At 45.0% G+C, this 21,435-nt stretch overlaps 1 protein-coding gene across 1 annotated transcript; it reads left to right on the top strand.

Annotated features, from left to right (window-relative positions):
* The first annotated feature begins 556 nt into the window (after positions 1-556).
* On the top strand, positions 557-21,309 carry LOC124705559 (long-chain-alcohol oxidase FAO1-like). The gene is made up of 3 exons (XM_047237266.1): positions 557-895; positions 1,621-1,890; positions 19,550-21,309. Exons 1-3 carry the CDS (start codon positions 635-637, stop codon positions 21,299-21,301), a joined length of 2,283 nt encoding a protein of 760 aa, XP_047093222.1. The 5' UTR covers positions 557-634; the 3' UTR covers positions 21,302-21,309.
* Positions 21,310-21,435: the final 126 nt, after the last annotated feature.

The following is a 21,435-nucleotide window of genomic DNA, read 5'->3' as shown; positions in this document are numbered from 1 at the left end:
TAGAGGGGAATATGCAGAATGTGATGGATGTATTATTGAGCCTAATGGACGAGTATATATAGACGTACAGGGATCATTTTGGAATGCAAGACAAGACACGAGATCTATCTCTATCCTAAATTATCTAAACCATACGTATACTCTAACACAGAGAGGGGCAATAAGAGCAAGGATGCTCTTGACAAGGGTTGATATTAGGAGAACCACCCTGTGCTGTCATAGTCACCCCTCATCTGACTGGCCCTCTTTCTCATTATATGTATAGATCAAGTGTAATGCTTACATCTTTCAAATAATAATAAAAAATACTTATTTGCTGAAAAATTTATCTTCTCTGCAAAGTACAGACATTTCTTTGTTGCCACGTTGCGGTCGGGGTGCTAGAAATTGATCGAAGTGCCACGAAGGATCCCCGGCCAGCTCCTCGATCGTCATTAGCTGGACGGACCGGGCGTTACCTTTCAGCATCAATAGTTAGTTGGTTAACCGGTATTAAATAACGAGATTGACGCCTATCAACCCCCATCACTCTGCGTCACTATACATGCCAAACGCGCGGGAAGAGGTGAAGTGCACGTCGTCACACACACGGAAGCCGAGCCCGAGACACAGCGCGCGCTCTCCGCTCACGGTAATGGCGGCGCCGGCGCCGGAGAGGGAGGAGAAGGCGGCGGCGGGGCACCCGCTGCTTCGGGTGCTGAGGCGGGACAAGTACACGCACGGGCTGCGCCCGGTGCAGATGGAGGCGCTCCGGGCCATGTGCGGCGCGCTCATCCCGTCACTGCAGCCCGAGGAGGAGGAGGCCCTCGACGGCCGCGTCGACCCTCCGTGCGGCAACAAGGACCTCGAGCGGTTCTACCTCGCCTCCGGCGCCGATTCCACCATCCCGGACGAGGTGATCGATCGACCTCAGCTCACCCATATATTACTGTGCTCGTAGTACCTTCCGTAGGTACGTGGTTCTTGCCTTGCTTGGACAGTGAGTGCAGGTACTGTACCAATAATTTTGTGGAGTCAGCGTGTCTCGGAAGGTAGCTACCAGCCACACATATTATCTTTTCTTCTTCCTTTTGTTATCCACATATAATCTCTTTCCCGTACCGACTTTTAGAGCATATATGCACTACACAGATTTTTTCGGTTTTCCTGTAAGAACTAGTTCTTAGTCAGTCGCAACATGAGTTGTCCACGTGGTTGTAGATGAGATTTTACTAGTAATGTACTTGAAATGTGGTTTGCAATCGAGAAAAATTATCTAAAGCGTTGAATTGCTTTAGGATTCATGTTATTTATGAGTTGCAAATGAAATTCAATAGCATCACGTGGCTTAGAATTGAGTTAGTTCTTGGTCGACTAAAATTTATGCACACCCTAAGTTTTTCTATGTTTCAATAAATTACTCGACAACTAATATCAAAGGGAGAACAACATGCAACCGATGGACGAAGTTTTTTTTTCTTTCTGAAAGCTCGATCGACGAAGTTCATGAGTCAGAGCGTTCTAAACTTCTTAGAACGGTGACTTTTTGCAGAGCACAACTGGGATCTTGGACGGTGACTTGACGAATGGGAAGTAAGACTCTTGATGAGCCAACTAAGCGCTTGGTTTGCATGTTCTCAGGTTGCAGAGCTGGCGTCCCGGTGCGTATGGGAGGGAGTGGTGCTGGTGAATGTCACCCTCTGGCTCCTGTGTACCAGGCTCGGCACGCTGGCGCTGTGCGGCCGACTGTGCCTCTCCGGCGAGTTCCCGTACGTGCGCCGCTTCGCCGACATGCCGGTGGAGCGGCGGGAGGAGGCGCTCAAGGGGTGGACCAGGGCCCGCTGGCTCATCCCCGTCAAGATCGCCTTCGCCATCGTCAAGATCATCTGCCTCAACGTCTTCTACACCACGGTGCGCACGTGCTAATCTCGCTAGTCTTTGGCTCTGGCTCTGCACAATCATCAGTTTAGCAATCAAAATGAATTATTACAAGCCAGATCGATGGATGTCCTGGCGTGCGGTCCTGAAGACTCTTGATTTGGGTGACATCGCACATGTCCGTGTTGGTCATGAATTTATCTGCACCGGGGTTCCGGTACACATGTTTTGAATTCATCCGGAGCGCCTCCATGTACTTTCAGTACTACACAGGAATTCCCGTGGTTGGATGGTTAGGAGGGCAGTGGCACCCCCAACCCACCAGAGTTCAAATCCCAGATTTGACACTTTGATGTCTCATAAAGGCGGAATATTCTTCAGTGGGAGGCGACGTTCCCGTCGACAGCGAGGCGCCTGTGGTGACTTCGTCAATCTCAAGACCCGCCGGATCAGTTATTCAACGCGATCTCTTGGAGGTGCTCATAGGGGTAGGGTGTGCGTGTGTGCGTTCATAGGGGTGAGTGTGTACGCGTATGTATGAGCGTCTTTGATTGTACTGTGTTTCGCAAAAAAAAAAAAAATAATAATATTCAAAATATTTTTTTAAAGATAATAATATTTGAATGAATTTTAATAGAAAATTCTGGTTGTTCGACCAAACAGAAAACAAAAGCACTAAAACTCAGTGATTTTAGTGACTTCTGTAGTGGGTGAAATTTTTCTGAAACTGAAATTTTAAACAATGCTCCTGATTACATCGATCAGAACAAATTTTAAACAATGCTCCTGATTACATCGATCAGAACAAATTTTAAACAATGCTCCTGATTACATCGATCAGAACATATTGATCCATTCGGTACCGGAATGACCTTTTCACCACAAGCGCACATATGTTTTTGAATTTTCCCGAAAAAAATATATCTCTTTGAATACAAGTATATAAAAATTATAGCTATAAAAAATCAAGAAATAAATACTCCCACCGGTTTAAAATAATTTTCAAAAATAAATGTATCTACACACTAAAATATATCAAGATACATCCATTTTCACTAATTATATTGAACCCGAGTGAGTATAATAACTAAGCTAAAGTATATCTAACTTACATTAGAATATCTCTGATCCTTGGGTGATCAGTTGTGGGTATCCTATCCTCTTCGGCTTGGAAAAGCGTTCCGAGAACATGACGCTGAGCACTCATATACCTTCGTCTATGATGGCCATGTCACTTTTCTTTCAACATCTTCTATGCGCCGGGTTGTTTTTTCTCGAAAATGGAAAAAAGTTAAGCCTCTGCATCAAGATTGATGAACCTGTGCACCACACTGCCAACTCCTTTGTGATCTTTGTACATTCTTTGCCAAGAAAATGGACATTTATTTCATGTTCAATGCATGCAATCGATTCTTCCAAACATACGAGGAAATTCTCTTGTTGTGTTTTGTGCCATGATGCGGACAGTGTCTTCTGCACTGGATGTTCTCAAGTAAAATGGTCCAAACATTGCCACCACTGCTCCGTGGAACCGGTACATGCACTCAATGACAGTGGACTTGGTCATGCGCATATAGTCATCTTGTGTATTACCAAGAGCTTCATAGGGAAGCATCCTCAAAGCATCAATGCACTTTCGAATTGAAGAGAAGCCAATCGTGCCAACATAGTCTTGCTTGCAAACGAATTAACCGTCGAACTTCAACTCCCTGAAGGCCACCACAATCTTCATGAACAGCTTCCGGTTCATTATGAAATGATGCCGAAATACAACATCGCCCTGCAATGGATCATCGGCAAAGTATTTGGCGTACTACTACCTTTGGTCATGTTTAATCGACACAAGGTGTAGCTAAGCGAACATGCAGCTAGGTAGTATCGGACGTCAATTAAACATGAGCAGATGGATACATGCAATAGCCCTCCAACCTCTCCCTCGGTTTGCTCTTGCACCGCCCTGGATTCAAATCTCCACGTCGTGCCTTCAATTACCGGGCATATAGGCCAAACATTAGCTTCTTCCTATAGTAGAGATGTCAGCATCTCCTCGTTGTATGAATCCATGGCCATGCAATTCACCAACCACCCGTGTGTCCACGAGATGGGATCAAAACTATCGGCGGACGGTGGACCAGGGGCGATGGACATCGAGGTAGGGCAGGGTGGGTCTATCGGGTGGCTCGGCCTTTCTATCGGCATGGAAAAGGCGGAGGCAGAGAGGGTAGCGGCATCGGTGATTTGGCGGACTGGGCAGGGAAAGGAGTGAAATGGGCCACCCTTTTTTTTCCTCCTTTCGCCGACAGAATTGGCTCACCCACTTTTCAGCTTCACCTGATGCTCCCGTGCGGCATGGGGACTCTAGATGGAAAAATGGGATGTGCCAGTAGAAAATATGCTATGGGGGCGGTTGGGCAAGATTTTTCTTACAACGCCCCTCATAAAGCTGTTTGGGGGGATATAGGGGCAGTTGGAGATGCTCTAAATAGCTAGGGGGTGGATATTCCGGCCACCTCCAGAAAATCCTGGGCAGCCAAAATATTCGAGTGATAATAAAGAGCCACACAACTTGGCGCAACTCAAATTTCTTGGTCGGATTTGAAGTCCGGATATTTGATGAATATCTACGGGTCAGAAATTTTCCACCGCCAGAATATCTGGTGTGTCATGGCTAGATATTCTAACCTGGGAGGCAGAAGGCTGGCCCCTCCAAATCTAAACACACACCAATGAACAAAAATCGAAAACGCAATATCCTAAGCTAGAAAACTTCAACTAAAATAAAAATCAATTTTGTTTGAAAGAGGATGACAAGAACTACCTCAAAAAATCAGCATGTGGGAAATCAGCAAATAGAAAGCAGGAAATTTCGGACTCCAATATCTGAATCAACAAGCGGAAATATTACGTTGGATAGTGTTTCATGGCTTGTCCTAGTGACACACGCCACTAACTAAGACTACTTATAGTGGGCGTAACTAAAGAAGTAACATGCACCTACATGAATTGCCAACTAGAAATTTTGATGACATGTCATCTCATTATATGAAGAGATAAATTGCTGTGGTAACTAGGAATGCTACCATAACAGCACACGTTTTAAGATAAAATGAGTCTACAAGTTAAATTAATACACCCATGTATGATACTACATCTATGCTAGCATGAAATTAATAACATTGACTAGTGTCATATGCATGACACTACTATATGTGATTCTCCACTATGACTAGTCTAACGTCGTCGTGTTAGGGGCAGGAGCATGCACATGACCGGCACCTTGCATCATTAATTAAAGTGTTGAGTAATAAAGTTATTAAAAACAAAATTTGGGACACATTGTTACGGTTGCCTAACACTACCCACAGTGGTGGTATCATAGGTAGTATCATGTATTCCTTGCATGCAAAAAAAAACTAACGTATCTTTATAACTAATGATGAGAGAGACCGTGGTGGTATTATAGGTAGATATCCTATCATAGCAAGTAGATCTAGAGAAAATGATGTGAAATAGATCTTATACACAATTTTGCAGGTTCTACAAATCTATAAATATAATAAAACTATGGTGCTACCAGATGATACCATTCATTATGATAATATTATATTATACTACCCACTATAAGCAACATAACTAGTCTTACTGTCCCTCGTCTTAAGTGGCTTCATGGAAATGCATGTGCATTGTACTAGTAGGAAATAATAATCTATTAGTATATTGATACTTGCCCCTTCTCTCGACCTGAAACCATGCACTCTAGAAATCTCTATCAACCATAAAGATCTTTGTACTGTTATTTTTATATTTAAGGGCACTACAAAGAGAGTTTATGTAAGTGGCAAATTAATAGATATATTTCGTTAGTCGTTTGATTTTCTTAGACAATTCAATAAAAATTGGTGGATGTGTCGATGGAAATATTTGTGCATATGAATTTTCAAAAATAAGTCTTACAGTTATACTAAAATATTGTATATTGTAAATTTAGATGTTTAGTTTTGTAGTTAACTCTAGTAATATAATTCACAATTTTGATGAGTTAAAGTTATAAAGCGAGAGAGTACATTCTCGTAAACTATGAGTGAATAAGTAAAAATGTTTAGTATGAACTTGATGAGGCTATGAGAACACTCTTCATCTCACTCATATTTGGCTTGTGGCGCTAAACTCTCCTTTAGGTGGATCACTCCCTCACCCCTCAAGTCATCATGATTCTTTTGTTGTTGTGCCCTCGCTAAAGCCTTCGCATTGTCCACGATTATTTGGCTAGGAGTCATTAGGAGAATCTCAAACTTCTTGTCTTTGACCTTGAAGGTGTAGACATTGGAGTGACCGTCATGTGTAGCCTTCTTGTCATAGTGCCATGGCCAGCAAATCAACATGTGTCAAACCGTCATTGGAACCACATCACACTCGATGGTGTCTTCATAAGGACCGATATTGAAGGTGACAGTGACGGTGTGTTGGATCTTGACACGGAAAAGATGTGGAACACACAAACGAAAAGAACAGGGTTAGTGTGAACAAGGAATGACCGGAATAAAAAAAACCAATTAGCAAGGGTGGTACTCGTTGTCACACTAACACAAGAGAGGCGGTAGCTAGGTTGAATAAGAGATGAAACGCCAAGATTCACACAAGGTCTCTCTTCTCTATCTCTCTTGCTTGCTTAAAAGCTTTTTGTACTCTTTTGTGTCGGTGGCACTTGCACTTCCCTTTTTTTCACTAGCACACTATGATCTTTGCCTTTGCAATTGCTTTCCGCCCCGAGCTTTGCTTACAAGATCACCCTCACGGTCGGGACCTCGTGCAATGTTTCGCAACACTCGATAAGTTTTGATCGGTCGTATAGGTCGCAAAAGGAAGAGGGGTTACAAAGTGGAATGCAAGTTATACTTAAGATGCGTAGGCGGCGATGAACACCAACTTGCGATGATGGAGGTGGAGTCAAATGTACGTTTGCAAGTCCGAGGTGTCGAGGTTGTCATCGCTTTGCTTCGGAGCTGCGGGTTAGTATCACAAGAAAGGCACTCAAACCGGGACAAACAAACACAAGTTAGAGAAAAATTGGGGTCAAACCGCACGGCGGTGGTACCGACGTGTGCTCAGCAGTGGTACCGGTGACGTGCGAGCGGTAGTGGTGGTGGGGCAGTGGTGGTGTTGGCCGGTGGAGGGGGCGGTGGTACCGATGGTGGAGGGGTGGTGGTGTCGGTGGTGGAGGGCCAGCAGCGCGCTGGCGGTGGCGTGGGCGGTGGTACCGCGTGGGCAGCGGCGGTAGAGCGGCCGGTGGTGTCGGTCTTCACGCGGGTGGCAGGATCTGCGGTGGTGTCGGAGAGGCCCGGCCGGTAGTACCGGTGGCGCGTGGCCGGTGGTACCGGTCGTGCGCGGATGTGTCTTCCTACTCGCGCCTACGAGTTGTTCTTGAACTGTTCTTGAGCAAATTCGATCCAAATCGAAGGAAACGAAAAATTGGAGGCTAAAAAGTGGGGAAAATAGTAGATCAACACTAGGAACGCGAAATCAATGGACCAAAACCACTCAAAACTCAACAAAATCGCAGATCCGTCAAGAGAAAAAATTAGGGCTATTTTTTGGAGATTTTTTTGGAAATTTTCTAGAAACGAAATTGGGTGGGTGGGGGGTCAAATTCGTGGTAACCAAGAGTGCTGATACCATATCATGAGGCTTGGGCCTCTAGATGTTGTCCCAATTCACGAATTGGCCCAAAATTGGTGGATGAGGGGATGCGAAAAGAGGGGAAATAAAACTCCAAAAGCAAAACACACTCACACAATCCAGATACAAACCAAATTGAACTCCCTTAGCTGGTTAGATTAAGCCAATAGAGACACAAAGGTAGAATCCATGGGGTGAGAGATTGATGTTTTCCTCCTTGGCCGGTGGCTGTGGCTGGTACCACCGGCCTCTCTCCTTCTTCTCGTGTTTCCTCTTCATCTTCTTCTTCTCTTCCTTTGTCTTCTACTTCCTTGAACACAACTAGTTGCTCCTTCCGCGTTATTCCTCGAGGCTCGTACCTAAGCATGCAAAGAACACCGGAATGAAGTAGTACGCCATTCAAGTGTGTGTTGAGATCGAGGGTAGAGAGGAGAGAATTCACCTTGTCATGTATAGCTGTCACTCGGGCTCGTGTCATCGGTTCACTTGGGGGACTACTTGGCCTTGGTGTAGTGTTGTCCTTTGGCGGGGCTACATCAGAACTACTTAATGTCAAAAAGGTAACCCTCGGTGGTATGTAAAGGTGTAGGTGGCCAACCCACACCCTCGAACTACACTGTCTGGAAGGCCTATGGAATACTTCATCAACCCTAGAGGGTTGTACCAACCTTTGTAGCCCTCTTGACAAGAAGTTTAGAATGTAGAACAATAATAACATTGAGAGAGATAGGTCGATCATGTAGAAAGGCATAGCAACGCATCCTCGATCTAGTTGTGAGCCTCCATGGCATGTTTGTCAGCTTCTTCTGTTACCCCACTCTGGAATAAAAATGTTGGAAGCAAAGGGTGGAAGAAATGGCAGTGCCACTCAGCCAATTCCAACTCTCTCAAGGCGCATCATGTCTGCCGACATAAGGCTCAATGATCGTGGGATCACATCTTAAATCTTCATGTGGTAGTCAAGGTCTTTACGATAGAGAAAACATCGAGGACCATCGTGCATTATGTTTAGTGAAAAGGTGGGTCTACATCTACTCATTGTCGTTGAGGTACCCAGACCTCTGCCTCGGGTCATACTCGATCATCGAGAATGTGTCCCACATTGGGTAGTTCACGGTGTACGCAGGGAAGGCGCGAAGGTCCGGCGGCAGGAGGGACCTCTCATAGCTCCCAAGTGCAGGAGATCAATTGTAGTATTTTTCAATAGGAAATATTGTCGAACCCACTAGGAGTTAAAGGTATTGGTTAGTAAGTTTGACAAGTAAAACAATAAAAGGGGTGCAGTGGTTTGGTGTTTTGGGTGTGTAGTTTCCAATAAAATAAAGTGCAAGAAGTAAATAGCGATAAGTAAATGCTGAGAGAAAGCCCAATCCACTATGCGGAAAGAGGACAAGCTCAAGTGTGTGTGTGTGTGTGTGTGTGCGTGCGTGTGTGTGTGTGTGTGTGTGTGTGTGTGTGTGTGTGTGTGTGTGTGTGTGTGTGTGTGTGTGGATTTACTTAGCATTTAAATTTCTACACAATATGATGAATATCTTGTCAAGTTTCATTCCCTTAGGGGCGGAGCCTAAATTAGGTGCAACCATAGATATGAGAAAATACACCCGTTATGATGGTTCCTAGAGCCATTTTCATGAGAAAACATAGGAATCATTAAGATATAAATATCCCATCATAGCAGTTAGTTCATTGGCCCCTGACATGATCCCCTCTAATACAACTCAAAATATTGGAAAAACCTTCCAACCCTTATCATTACATAAAAGTGCGGCCCTATGAGCCCATATAGGTGAAGCAATATGAGGTCGACGTTCGCATTAAACATTATAGAACCACATAAAGATAAAAACTTGACCAAATACTCATTGCATATTATATGGAAATCATAGCCAAATTACCCTATACGCTCAGGAACATGGGGATCTACTCACAAGTGCCAATCATGGTATGGATCAGAGGCATATGGATTACAACACAATCTGAAAATATAATCTCTCCACCAAATAAAGACAATTTGCCAATCACAATCATGCAAATAGAACTTAAACGATATCAGGGTTTCAATCAATCACAAACTAAGAGGGGGATGAAGTGATCTCAAAGATGGAGATGGTGATGATGATGGCGCTGATGGAGATGGTGATGATGATGGTGCTGAAGGAGATATGCCCTAGAGGCAATAATAAAGTGGTTATTATTTATATCTTTATGTTTATGATAAATGTTTATATATCATGCTATAATTGTATTAACCGAAACATTAGTACATGTGTGATATGTAGACAAACAAGAAGTCCCTAGTATGCCTCTTAAACTAGCTTGTTGATTAATGGATGATTAGTTTCATAATCATGAACATTGGATGTTATTAATAACAAGGTTATATCATTATATGAATGATGTAATGGACACACCCAATTAAGCGTAGCATAAGATCTCGTCATTAAGTTATTTGCTATAAGCTTTCGATACATAGTTACCTAGTCCTTATGACCATGAGATCATGTAAATCACTTATACCGGAAAGGTACTTTGATTACATCAAACGCCACTGCGTAAATGGGTGGTTATAAAGGTGGGATTAAGTATCCGGAAAGTATGAGTTGAGGCATATGGATCAACAAGTGGGATTTGTCCATCCCGATGACGGATAGATATACTCTGGGCCCTCTCGGTGGAATGTCGTCTAATGTCTTGCAAGCATATGAATAAGTTCATAAGAGACCACATACCACGGTACGAGTAAAGAGTACTTGTCAGGAGACGAGGTTGAACAAGGTATAGAGTGATACCGATGACCAAACCTCGGACAAGTAAAATATCGCGTGACAAAGGGAATTGGTATCGTATGTGAATGGTTCATTCGATCACTAAAGTCATCGTTGAATATGTGGGAGCCATTATGGATCTCCGGATCCCGCTATTGGTTATTGGTCGGAGTGAGTACTTAACCATGTCCGCATAGTTCACGAACCGTAGGGTGACACACTTAAAGTTGGATGTTGAAATGGTAATACTTGAATATGGAATGGAGTTCGAATATTTGTTCGGAGTCCCGGATGAGATCCCGGACATCACGAGGAGTTCCGGAATGGTCCGGAGAATAAGATTCATATATAGGATGTCATTTTATGTGAATTAAAATGTCGCGGAAGGTTCTATGGAAGGTTCTAGAAGGTTCTAGAAAAGTCCGGAAGAAACCACCAAGGAAGGTGGAGTCCACATGGGACTCCACCTCCATGGCCGGCCAACCCTAGTGGGGGAGGAGTCCCAAGTGGACTCCCCCTTAGGGGGCCGGCCAACCCCCCACATGGGAGGTGGAACTCCCACCTTGGTGGGAGTCCTAGCTTGGCTAGGTTTCCCCCCTTCTATGGAAGGTTTTTGGTTCGGGTCTTATTCGAAGACTTGGACACCACCTCTTGGGGTTCCACCTATATAATGAGGGACCAAGGGGAGGGGGCCGGCCACCCCAAGCACCACAAGGTGGCCGCACCACTAGATGGCCGGCGCCCCCCTCCCAAACCCTAGCCGCCCCCTCTCTCCTCTATAGTTCCCGCACGCTTAGCGAAGCTCCGCCGGACTTCTCCACCACCACCAACACCACGCCGTCGTGCTGTCGGATTCAAGAGGAGCTACTACTTCCGCTGCCCGCTGGAACGGGGAGGTGGACGTCGTCTTCATCAACAACCGAACGTGTGACCGAGTACGGAGGTGCTGCCCGTTCGTGGCGCCGGAAGCGATCGTGATCAAGATCTTCTACGCGCTTTTGCAAGCGGCAAGTGATCGTCTACCGCAGCAACAAGAGCCTCATCTTGTAGGCTTTGGAATCTCTTCAAGGGTGAGACTCGATACCCCCTCGTTGCTACCGTCTTCTAGATTGCATCTTGGCTTGGATTGCGTGTTCGCGGTAGGAAAATTTTTGTTTTCTATGCAACGTTATCCTACGAGTGGTATCGAGCCGTGTCTATGCATAGATGGTTGCACGAGTAGAACACAATGGTTTTGTGGGCGTTGATGCTCTTGTTATCTTTAGTTGAGTACTTTGCATCTTTATGGCATAGTGGGATGAAGCGGCTCGGACTAACTTTACATGACCGCGTTCATGAGACTTGTTCCTCGTTCGACATGCAACTTGTATTGCATAAGAGGCTTTGCGGGTGTCTCGTCTCTCCTACTATAGTAAAGATTCAATTTACTCTTCTATTGACAACATTAGTATCAACGTTGTGGTTCATGTTCGTAGGTAGATTAGATCTCTCTCGAAAACCCTAAACCACGTAAAATATGCAAACCAAATTAGAGACGTCTAACTTGTTTTTGCGGGGTTTGGTGATGTGATATGGCCATAATGTGATGATGAATATGTATGAGATGATCATTATTGTATTGTGGCAACCGGCAGGAGCCTTATGGTTGTCTTTAAATTTCATGTTGAGTAGTATTTCAAAGTAGTTGTAATAGTTGCTACATGAGGTGAACAACCATGAGGACGGCGCCATGGACCTTGACGCTACGCCGACGATGATGGAGATCATGCCCGTTGATGATGGAGATCATGTCCGTGCTTTGGAGATGAAGATCGAAGGCGCAAAGGCTAAAGGGCCATATCATATCACATATGAATTGCATGTGATGTTAATCCTTTATGCATCTTATTTTGCTTAGATCGCGACGGTAGCATTATAAGATGATCCCTCACATTAATATCAAGATAATAAAGTGTTCTTCCCTCGTATGCACCGTTGCATTGTTCGACGTTTTGAAGCATCTCGTGATGATCGGGTGTGATAAACTCGACATACAACGGGTGTAAGCCATGTTGCACACGCGGAATACTTGGGTTTGCTTGACGAGCCTAGCATGTACGGACATGGCCTCGGGACAATGGAAACCGAAAGGTTGAACACGAGTCATATGGATGATATGATCAACATGTTGATGTTCACCATTGAAACTACATCATCTCACGTGATGATCGGTTTTGGTGTAGTGGATTTGGATCGTGTACCACTTTACAACTATGAGGGATGTTGTATTAAGTGGGAGTTCATTAGTAATTAGATTAAAACATGAACTAATTATCATAAACATAGTCCGAGTAGTATTTTGAATTAATTTTGTAGTATTGGCATCCGTTTACTACTATGCGCTAGTCTTATAATTGAGATAGAAATACTCGTTAATATCCGACTAGAAACTTTACGGATTAGTACCGTATTGTTAATGAATCAAGAAATGATTAAGTCCTATTGCAAACATTTAGTGAAACTCACTTTGTTGATTCGGAGAGCTATGGTTTCAATTAGTACCTAAAGTTATCTTGTCTCCGTGAAACTTGAAGTTCAAATCTGTTTGAAAAGTAAGGAGCTGAAAATTTAGTTTTCAGAAATAATCAAGGTACGAGATATATGTGATATCTAAGACCTTATTGCAAGATGATAGAATATAAATTTGGTGAGACTACATAAACTCATAAGTTTTATGGGAATGTACGAAGGTTGAAGACGCAAGGCGTCCCAATCCTCCAACTATTGGGGCACTAACAATATTCGCATATCCATGAAGTGATTGTCCTTAGTATGCACCGTTGCTAAGACTCGTCGTTTCGAAGCATCACGTGATGATCGGGTGTTATAGATTCTACGTGTGCTTCCAACGGATACAAGCCAGTTTTGCATATGCGAATACTAAGGTTTAAACTTTATGAGCCTAGCATGTACAGACATGGTCTCAGAAAGTTATCATGAATTGATGGATAAAATTATGAGTGAAATTGTTCACATATTACAAATTTACTAATAGTGAAATCTGAAACACTTGTCATATGATGATCAACTTCAAAGTAAGAATCTCAAGGTTATTGGTATTTGACCAACAAACCTAGAAGTTATTGATGTTGAAATGTTTTTCTGAATAATGAGGAAAGCTAAAAGAGAAACTGCAAAAGATATTTTGGCAAAAGAAAAGAAAAGACTAGAAAGTCTAGCTCAGGTGTATATAAATGATATACATGTTATGGTTGTATTCCTAGTTAAGTCACACAATGAAATTCTTGGGTATTAATACCATATTGGTTGGTATGAAGTGTCATACAAAACAACGCAATACAAGAATACAATGGCCTAAGTGACTCGACAAGGAATATGATAGGAATGCACGTCCGGAACAAAATAAAGTGTTATTATGTTCGTCGTTGGTATTCTATCTACCCCTTAGAATTTATAATAAAGAACTTAATAATTGTTATTTTGCTCTGGTCAAATGAAAACAATGAGTTGTTCAAATTATGACATTACTCCATGTATGATGGATAAGTTATTATAAATCTTAATGGTGAAACACACATACATAACATCGACGCTAAAAATGCCATAAGGCAAATGATTTGAATTCCACTTATTTGTGGAACCGCAATTTAGGTCATGTTAGAAAGGATCGCATGAAGGAACTCCGTGCAAATGGATTTTTGGAGTCATTCGATTTGTTGAATCGTTTGGCACTTGCAAAATCTTTTCTAAAAGGTAATGACTGAAATACCGTTCATAGGCCGAAGAGTTGAACAGGCAACTAACTTAGTGAAAACATACATAATGATATATGTGGTTCACTGGGCATAGTTGTGTGCGGAAGATTCTTCTACTTCATGAAAACTTTCAAACAATGAATTGAGTATATATGTGGATATATTCAATAAGGAAAAGTTTGAAACATTTGAATAGGATTCAAATAAATTTCAGCATGAAGTGGAAATCATTGTAATAGAAATCAAATATCTATGATTGGATCATGGTGGAAATATTTGAATTACAAGTTTTAGCGAACATCTAAGAGAGTTATGAAATTGTTCTACAACTTACGTTTCTTGGAGTATCATAGTGATGATGAAGTATCCAAGAGATATATCCAAACTTTGTTGGATCAATGATGAGATAAAATATTGATGCCATTATATTTTTGTGGATTATGCTTTAGTGACTACCGCTTTTACACCGAATAGAGCATCATCATGATCCGTTGAAATGACACCATACAAGTTATGGCATGGGTATAAACCCTAATAGTCAACCAAAATAGGATGAATGTCTTTGTTGGTTATCCCAGAGATTTAATTGGGAATTCTTCCCACGAGACAAAGACAAAAGTGTTTGTCAATGTTTCTTATTTCCGAGAAATTGTTTCGAGTGAAGTATTTGAGTGGGAGGACAATATAATTTGATAAGGTTTATGAACCTGAGCATAATGATCGAGTAGCGCAAGCATCGGAATTGGTTTCGGAAGCGGCCACGACGATCATGGCTCTCATGACTACAAAGTGTTTTAGCCATGGAGATCGAAGTACATATTGAACCTTGTAGGTATGGTTTACTTTGTGATCAAATAAATGATTTGTGGACAAAGGATTGATTTTGATCAATGATAAACCAACTACAAAACAAAGAAGTTATGATGGGCCCTGACTCCATTAAAATGGCCATGCGCCATGAAATCCAAGATAGATGAATACTTTATGAAAGTAAATGGATCTATGAAATTGATAGACTTGGATGAAATATCCTTGAAGAAAGCTTGACTTATCGAAAAATTGTTTACGACAAAGTTCAAAGAGTTGACTATGACAAGATTAGATCTTCCGTAGCAATGCTTATAGTCTATATGGATTATTCTAGTAATCACTACTTATTTCTTTTATGAGATATGTTAGAAGGATGGCAAAATACATTACTTATCAGAAGTGTGTATTAAAAGTGTATACAAGATACAACCAAGAGTTTTGCTGGTCCGTGGAATACTAGATAGGTATACGAACTTCAATTGGAGGAAGTAAGTATCGCGGAGTTGAATCTTCACCAAGATGAAATAGTCAAAGAGTTTTTGATTTCATCAGAGACGATGAAGAGGCTTGCATTTGCAAGAAATTAAGTGGGAGCGCTAAGACACATTTATAATACTTTATGTAGGTGACATATAGTTGGTTATAAATGATGTAATTATATACTTGATTAAAAAGGTTTCATTGAGAATTAACTTCAATGAAAGGATATGGATCGAAACAAATTTAGTGTCAAGATCTATGAAGATAGATTGAAACACATAAATAAGTTTAAGTCAAAGTACATATGATGGATATTGAAGTAGTTCAATATAGAAATATTAAGAAAATGTTCTTGTCATGTGAAGGTTTAACAAGACTTGAGTGTATCCGACACTCAATGAGTAAAAACACATGAGTGATTATAGATCACGAATAATATGTACACAATCAGATATCATGTGCTATAAAGTGTTATGAGCATATACCAGAATGATTCATATGATGATCATTGGACGACAGTAAGAATATCCTTGAGTACTTTAGAAGAACTAAGGATATATATATATATTTTTTGTATGAAGAAATGACAAACAAATCGCTGTAAGGTGTTACACCGATATTGGTTTTGTCACATATAAAATATATTTTCAATCTCAAATTAGACTAAGTGTTGTTTAAAAGGTAGCACAATGAGCTAGAAGTTGTCTATGCTAGAGTTAGAAGAATTCTAAATATTGTGACGGATTCTACAAAAGAAGGCAGAGTATGTCATTATTTTGACAATGACAAAGGATGTTAAGTCAAGAGGTTCTTTGAGAACTTGGTGTAGTTCCGACAGAGTCGAACTTTGAAGCTATATTGTGTGTGACAATACTAGTGACATATTTCGATACAATGGAATTAAGGTTCCACCGAAGATCAAACATATTTAAATGCCAACTCATTTGGAAATGAGTGATGCGTTGAGACGCAAATGAATTACAAAATACATACGTTTCCGAGCGTGTCAGATCCGATGACTAAAAACCTCTCCCGTGAGCAATACATGATAAAGCACCAGAAGGCCAAGGTGTTATATCTTTACAAATGTAAACTAGATTATTTGACTCTAGTGCAAGTGGGAGACTGAAGGAGATATGCCCTAGAGGCAATAATAAAGTGGTTATTATTTATATCTTTATGTTTATGATAAATGTTTATATATCATGCTATAATTGTATTAACCGAAACATTAGTACATGTGTGATATGTAGACAAACAAGAAGTCCCTAGTATGCCTCTTAAACTAGCTTGTTGATTAATGGATGATTAGTTTCATAATCATGAACATTGGATGTTATTAATAACAAGGTTATATCATTATATGAATGATGTAATGGACACACCCAATTAAGCGTAGCATAAGATCTCGTCATTAAGTTATTTGCTATAAGCTTTCGATACATAGTTACCTAGTCCTTATGACCATGAGATCATGTAAATCACTTATACCTGGAAAGGTACTTTGATTACATCAAACGCCACTCGCGTAAATGGGTGGTTATAAAGGTGGGATTAAGTATCCGGAAAGTATGAGTTGAGGCATATGGATCAACAGTGGGATTTGTCCATCCCGATGACGGATAGATATACTCGGGCCCTCTCGGTGGAATGTCGTCTAATGTCTTGCAAGCATATGAATAAGTTCATAAGAGACCACATACCACGGTACGAGTAAAGAGTACTTGTCGGAGACGAGGTTGAACAAGGTATAGAGTGATACCGATGACCAAACCTCGGACAAGTAAAATATCGCGTGACAAAGGGAATTGGTATCGTATGTGAATGGTTCATTCGATCACTAAAGTCATCGTTGAATATGTGGGAGCCATTATGGATCTCCGGATCCCGCTATTGGTTATTGGTCGGAGTGAGTACTTAACCATGTCCGCATAGTTCACGAACCGTAGGGTGACACACTTAAAGTTGGATGTTGAAATGGTAATACTTGAATATGGAATGGAGTTCGAATATTTGTTCGGAGTCCCGGATGAGATCCCGGACATCACGAGGAGTTCCGGAATGGTCCGGAGAATAAGATTCATATATAGGATGTCATTTTATGTGAATTAAAATGTCGCGGAAGGTTCTATGGAAGGTTCTAGAAGGTTCTAGAAAAGTCCGGAAGAAACCACCAAGGAAGGTGGAGTCCACATGGGACTCCACCTCCATGGCCGGCCAACCCTAGTGGGGGAGGAGTCCCAAGTGGACTCCCCTTAGGGGCCGGCCAACCCCCACATGGGAGGTGGAACTCCCACCTTGGTGGGAGTCCTAGCTTGGCTAGGTTTCCCCTTCTATGGAAGGTTTTTGGTTCGGGTCTTATTCGAAGACTTGGACACCACCTCTTGGGGTTCCACCTATATAATGAGGGACCAAGGGGAGGGGCCGGCCACCCCAAGCACCACAAGGTGGCCGCACCACTAGATGGCCGGCGCCCCCTCCCAAACCCTAGCCGCCCCTCTCTCCTCTATAGTTCCCGCACGCTTAGCGAAGCTCCGCCGGACTTCTCCACCACCACCAACACCACGCCGTCGTGCCGTCGGATTCAAGAGGAGCTACTACTTCCGCTGCCCGCTGGAACGGGGAGGTGGACGTCGTCTTCATCAACAACCGAACGTGTGACCGAGTACGGAGGTGCTGCCCGTTCGTGGCGCCGGAAGCGATCGTGATCAAGATCTTCTACGCGCTTTTGCAAGCGGCAAGTGATCGTCTACCGCAGCAACAAGAGCCTCATCTTGTAGGCTTTGGAATCTCTTCAAGGGTGAGACTCGATACCCCCTCGTTGCTACCGTCTTCTAGATTGCATCTTGGCTTGGATTGCGTGTTCGCGGTAGGAAAATTTTTGTTTTCTATGCAACGTTATCCTACAGGTGCTGATGGAGATGTTGATGAAGAGGCCTCCCCCTACGCCAAGGAGGAGTGGTGATGATGATGGCGTCAATTTCCCTCTCACCGGAGGCTCCGGTGATGCAGGATCTGCCCTTTCCCGGAGTAGGAGAGGACTTTCGCCTCTGTCGCTGCCTTTGTAAATCTCGGGAAAATTATGGTGAAGGTTTTGTGGCGTGACAGAGGTTCTGTCAAAAGAAGGGGTCGAGACGGTGCTCGAGGGCCAAATGGGCCTGGGTGGAGCGCGCAGCAGAGGGGGGTGCGCCACCTGACCTCTTTTGGTCCTCGTGGCTCCCCTTTAGTACTTCTTTAGCCTAGGATCTTTATCGCGATGACAAACTGATGTATTTTGTCATTTTATTTTTAGGGCAAAATATGAAAAAGGAGGTTTTCTGCCTCCCAAAAATTAAATACCAATGAAAGGGAATTTGTAGGAAAGTCCCGTAAATCAAGTAAAAAGACATAAATAATGAGTGATCATGGAAAACAGCATTCAAAACTAACCATGTATGTATCTATATTGAGGATGTAAAATGCATGTATCAACCGCCTATGGACGATCCGCCCAACCCAAACGTGGCACCGCCGGCATGGGCATCCACCGGTGGCCGAGGAGCCGCCCGTCGGGCAGGTGCACGTTGTCCCAGCCCTCACACGGCGTCCTCCTGTTGTACATGGCCCAAGCAACGTCGGTGCAGACGAGCACCTGGTTGTGCAGCTTCGCCTCCTTCTTCTTCCCCATGGCCTTGTTGATGAGGTCGGGATGTCACCTAGTCGGGTGGGAGCAGGTTGTGTCACGAAGAAGGTTGTCGATGGGGGCGGTGTGGTGATGGCAAGGACTTGCCGGTGTTCTTATAAAGGCCGGCGTAAATGGAGGCCTTCAGTACGGAGCGGGACTCCAAGCGTGTGCCATTTATGGCGGCGCGGAAGTCTAGCCGTCAAGCGCCATGCTTGGCGTGGCCGTTGGAGCCAAAGTGTGTCATTGATGGCGGCGCTAAGGAAGCCTACGAGAGGCGGCGGCGCCGAAGCGATGTGGCCGAAGCAGTGCGGCCACTACCAAGCGGGCCCAAATGTCGCGTCGGGCTGGGCTGAGGTTTTACCCTAATTTTCATCAGCCGAAAAAAAACAGACACTTGTAGTACTTCCTCTGAGCACAATCCATTATATTTACCTATTATTCGAACATCTACTTCCATTCGATTACTTTGTGAATTGTCCTTTTCTTTTCTTTAGAGAAGATAGTTGGCTCATCAAACTTTTATCTCCGTTTCCAAATTGCAGGTGACGAAAAACTCTGAGAATCCATGCTGGAAAGCAATAGGTTACAGCGTGCCAGATGTGGAAGAGCAACGGAGGGAAAGTCGAACAGAAGCTAGCACGCGGCGTTCTTTGGACAACGGCGTCGTGCAGACCAGGGAGCTCGACCACGCAGCCCTGCTCAGGTCACTCGCAGACAAGGGCCTCGCGGTAAAGCCGACGGCATCGGGCTCGCACCACACGCTGGAATGCGACGTCGTCATCGTCGGTTCAGGTTGCGGCGGTGGCGTGGCTGCCGCGGTGCTCGCTTCCGCGGGGCACAAGGTGGTCGTCGTTGAGAAGGGAGACTATTTCACGGCCGACGATTACAGCTCGGTCGAGGGCCCGTCCATGGAGCGCCTCTACGAGCAGGGCGGCATCTTCTGCACCACCAACGTGACGACCGTCCTGTACGCCGGCGCCACCGTTGGCGGCGGCTCGGCGGTGAACTGGTCGGCCAGCATCCGCACGCCACGGGAGGTCCTGCAGGAGTGGTCGCGCGAGCACGAGCTCCCGGTCTTCACGGGCTCAGCATACGTGCAGGCCATGGACGCGGTGTGTGCCCGCCTCGCCGTCACCAACGTGTGCCGGGAGGAAGGGTTCCAGAACAAGGTGGTCCGCCGCGGGTGCGAGGCGCTCGGGCTGCCGGTCGACGCCGTGCCGCGCAACTCGTCGGAGGAGCACCACTGCGGGAGCTGCTTCCTCGGGTGCCCGACGGGAGACAAGCGCGGCACCGACACCACGTGGCTCGTCGATGCCGTCCAGCATGGCGCGGTGATCCTGGCCGGGTGCAAGGCCGAGCGCTTCATACTCGAGAGCGGCGGCAGCGGCAAGAACGGCCGGGGCAAGAAGTGCGTCGGCATGGTGGCGACGTGCGTGAGCAACAACGGCATCCCCACGAAGCTGCGCATCGAGGCCAAGGTTTCCATCTCGGCGTGCGGGGCGCTCATGACGCCGCCGCTGCTGCGCAACAGCGGGCTCAGGAACCGGAACGTCGGCCGGAACCTGCACCTCCACCCGGTGTCCATGGCGTGGGGGTACTTCCCGGACACGAACCAGATCACGGGCAAATGCTACGAGGGTGGCATCATCACCAGCATGCACCGCGTCACCGACCGCACCATCATCGAGACGCCGGCGCTTGGGCCTGGCGCCTTCGCCTCGCTGGTGCCGTGGGAGTCGGGCCGCGACATGAAGGAGCGGATGCGCCGGTACGCGCGCACCGCGCACGCGTTCGCGCTGGTCCGCGACCGCGCCGCGGGGACCGTCGACGGAGAGGGCCGCGTGCACTTCGCCCCGAGCCGCGACGACACTGAGGAGCTCCGCAAGGGCCTGCGCCGCGCGCTGCGCATCCTGGTGGCCGCCGGCGCGGCGGAGGTGGGCACGCACCGCAGCGACGGGCTGCGGCTGCGGTGCAAGGGCGTGCAGGAAAAGGATCTGGAGGCGTTCCTGGACGAGGTGACCGTCCCGAGGGGCCCGCTGCAGGCCGGCACGGACACATGGGCGCTCCTCTGCTCGGCGCACCAGATGGGCAGCTGTCGGATGGGTGCCAGCCCCAAGGACGGCGCCGTCGATGGCCGCGGCGAGAGCTGGGAGGCAGAGGGCCTGTACGTCTGCGACGGCAGCCTCCTCCCCACCGCCGTCGGCGTCAACCCGATGATCACGATACAGTCCCTTGCCTACTGCCTCTCCGTGGACATCGCCGAGTCCTTGGCGCAGAGCAAGAAACATTCTTGACGGAGGGGTCGTGTATGTATGTGTGCACTACTGATATGCTGCACTGTCCCGAACTCCAGATGATTCATGACGGATATGTATCTGATTGTTATGTAATTTCTTGCTGTTCAAATGCTTTCTTCTTCTTCTGAGAA

The sequence above is a fragment of the Lolium rigidum genome, chromosome 4, assembly GCF_022539505.1.
Source record: "Lolium rigidum isolate FL_2022 chromosome 4, APGP_CSIRO_Lrig_0.1, whole genome shotgun sequence".
Classification (NCBI taxonomy): domain Eukaryota; kingdom Viridiplantae; phylum Streptophyta; class Magnoliopsida; order Poales; family Poaceae; genus Lolium; species Lolium rigidum.
Note: the sequence above shows the minus strand (reverse complement) of the source record. Positions and strands in the feature narration are given on the sequence as shown.

What these genes read in the sequence shown, in the direction of transcription:
- LOC124705559 (XM_047237266.1), top strand. Translation starts at nt 635, where the DNA reads ATGGCGGCGCCGGCGCCGGAGAGGGAGGAGAAGGCGGCGGCGGGGCAC. An exon ending in ATTCCACCATCCCGGACGAG is followed by an intron (nt 896 to 1,620) that starts GTGATCGATCGA and finishes GCATGTTCTCAG; the next exon opens with GTTGCAGAGCTGGCGTCCCG. An exon ending in TCAACGTCTTCTACACCACG is followed by an intron (nt 1,891 to 19,549) that starts GTGCGCACGTGC and finishes TCCAAATTGCAG; the next exon opens with GTGACGAAAAACTCTGAGAA.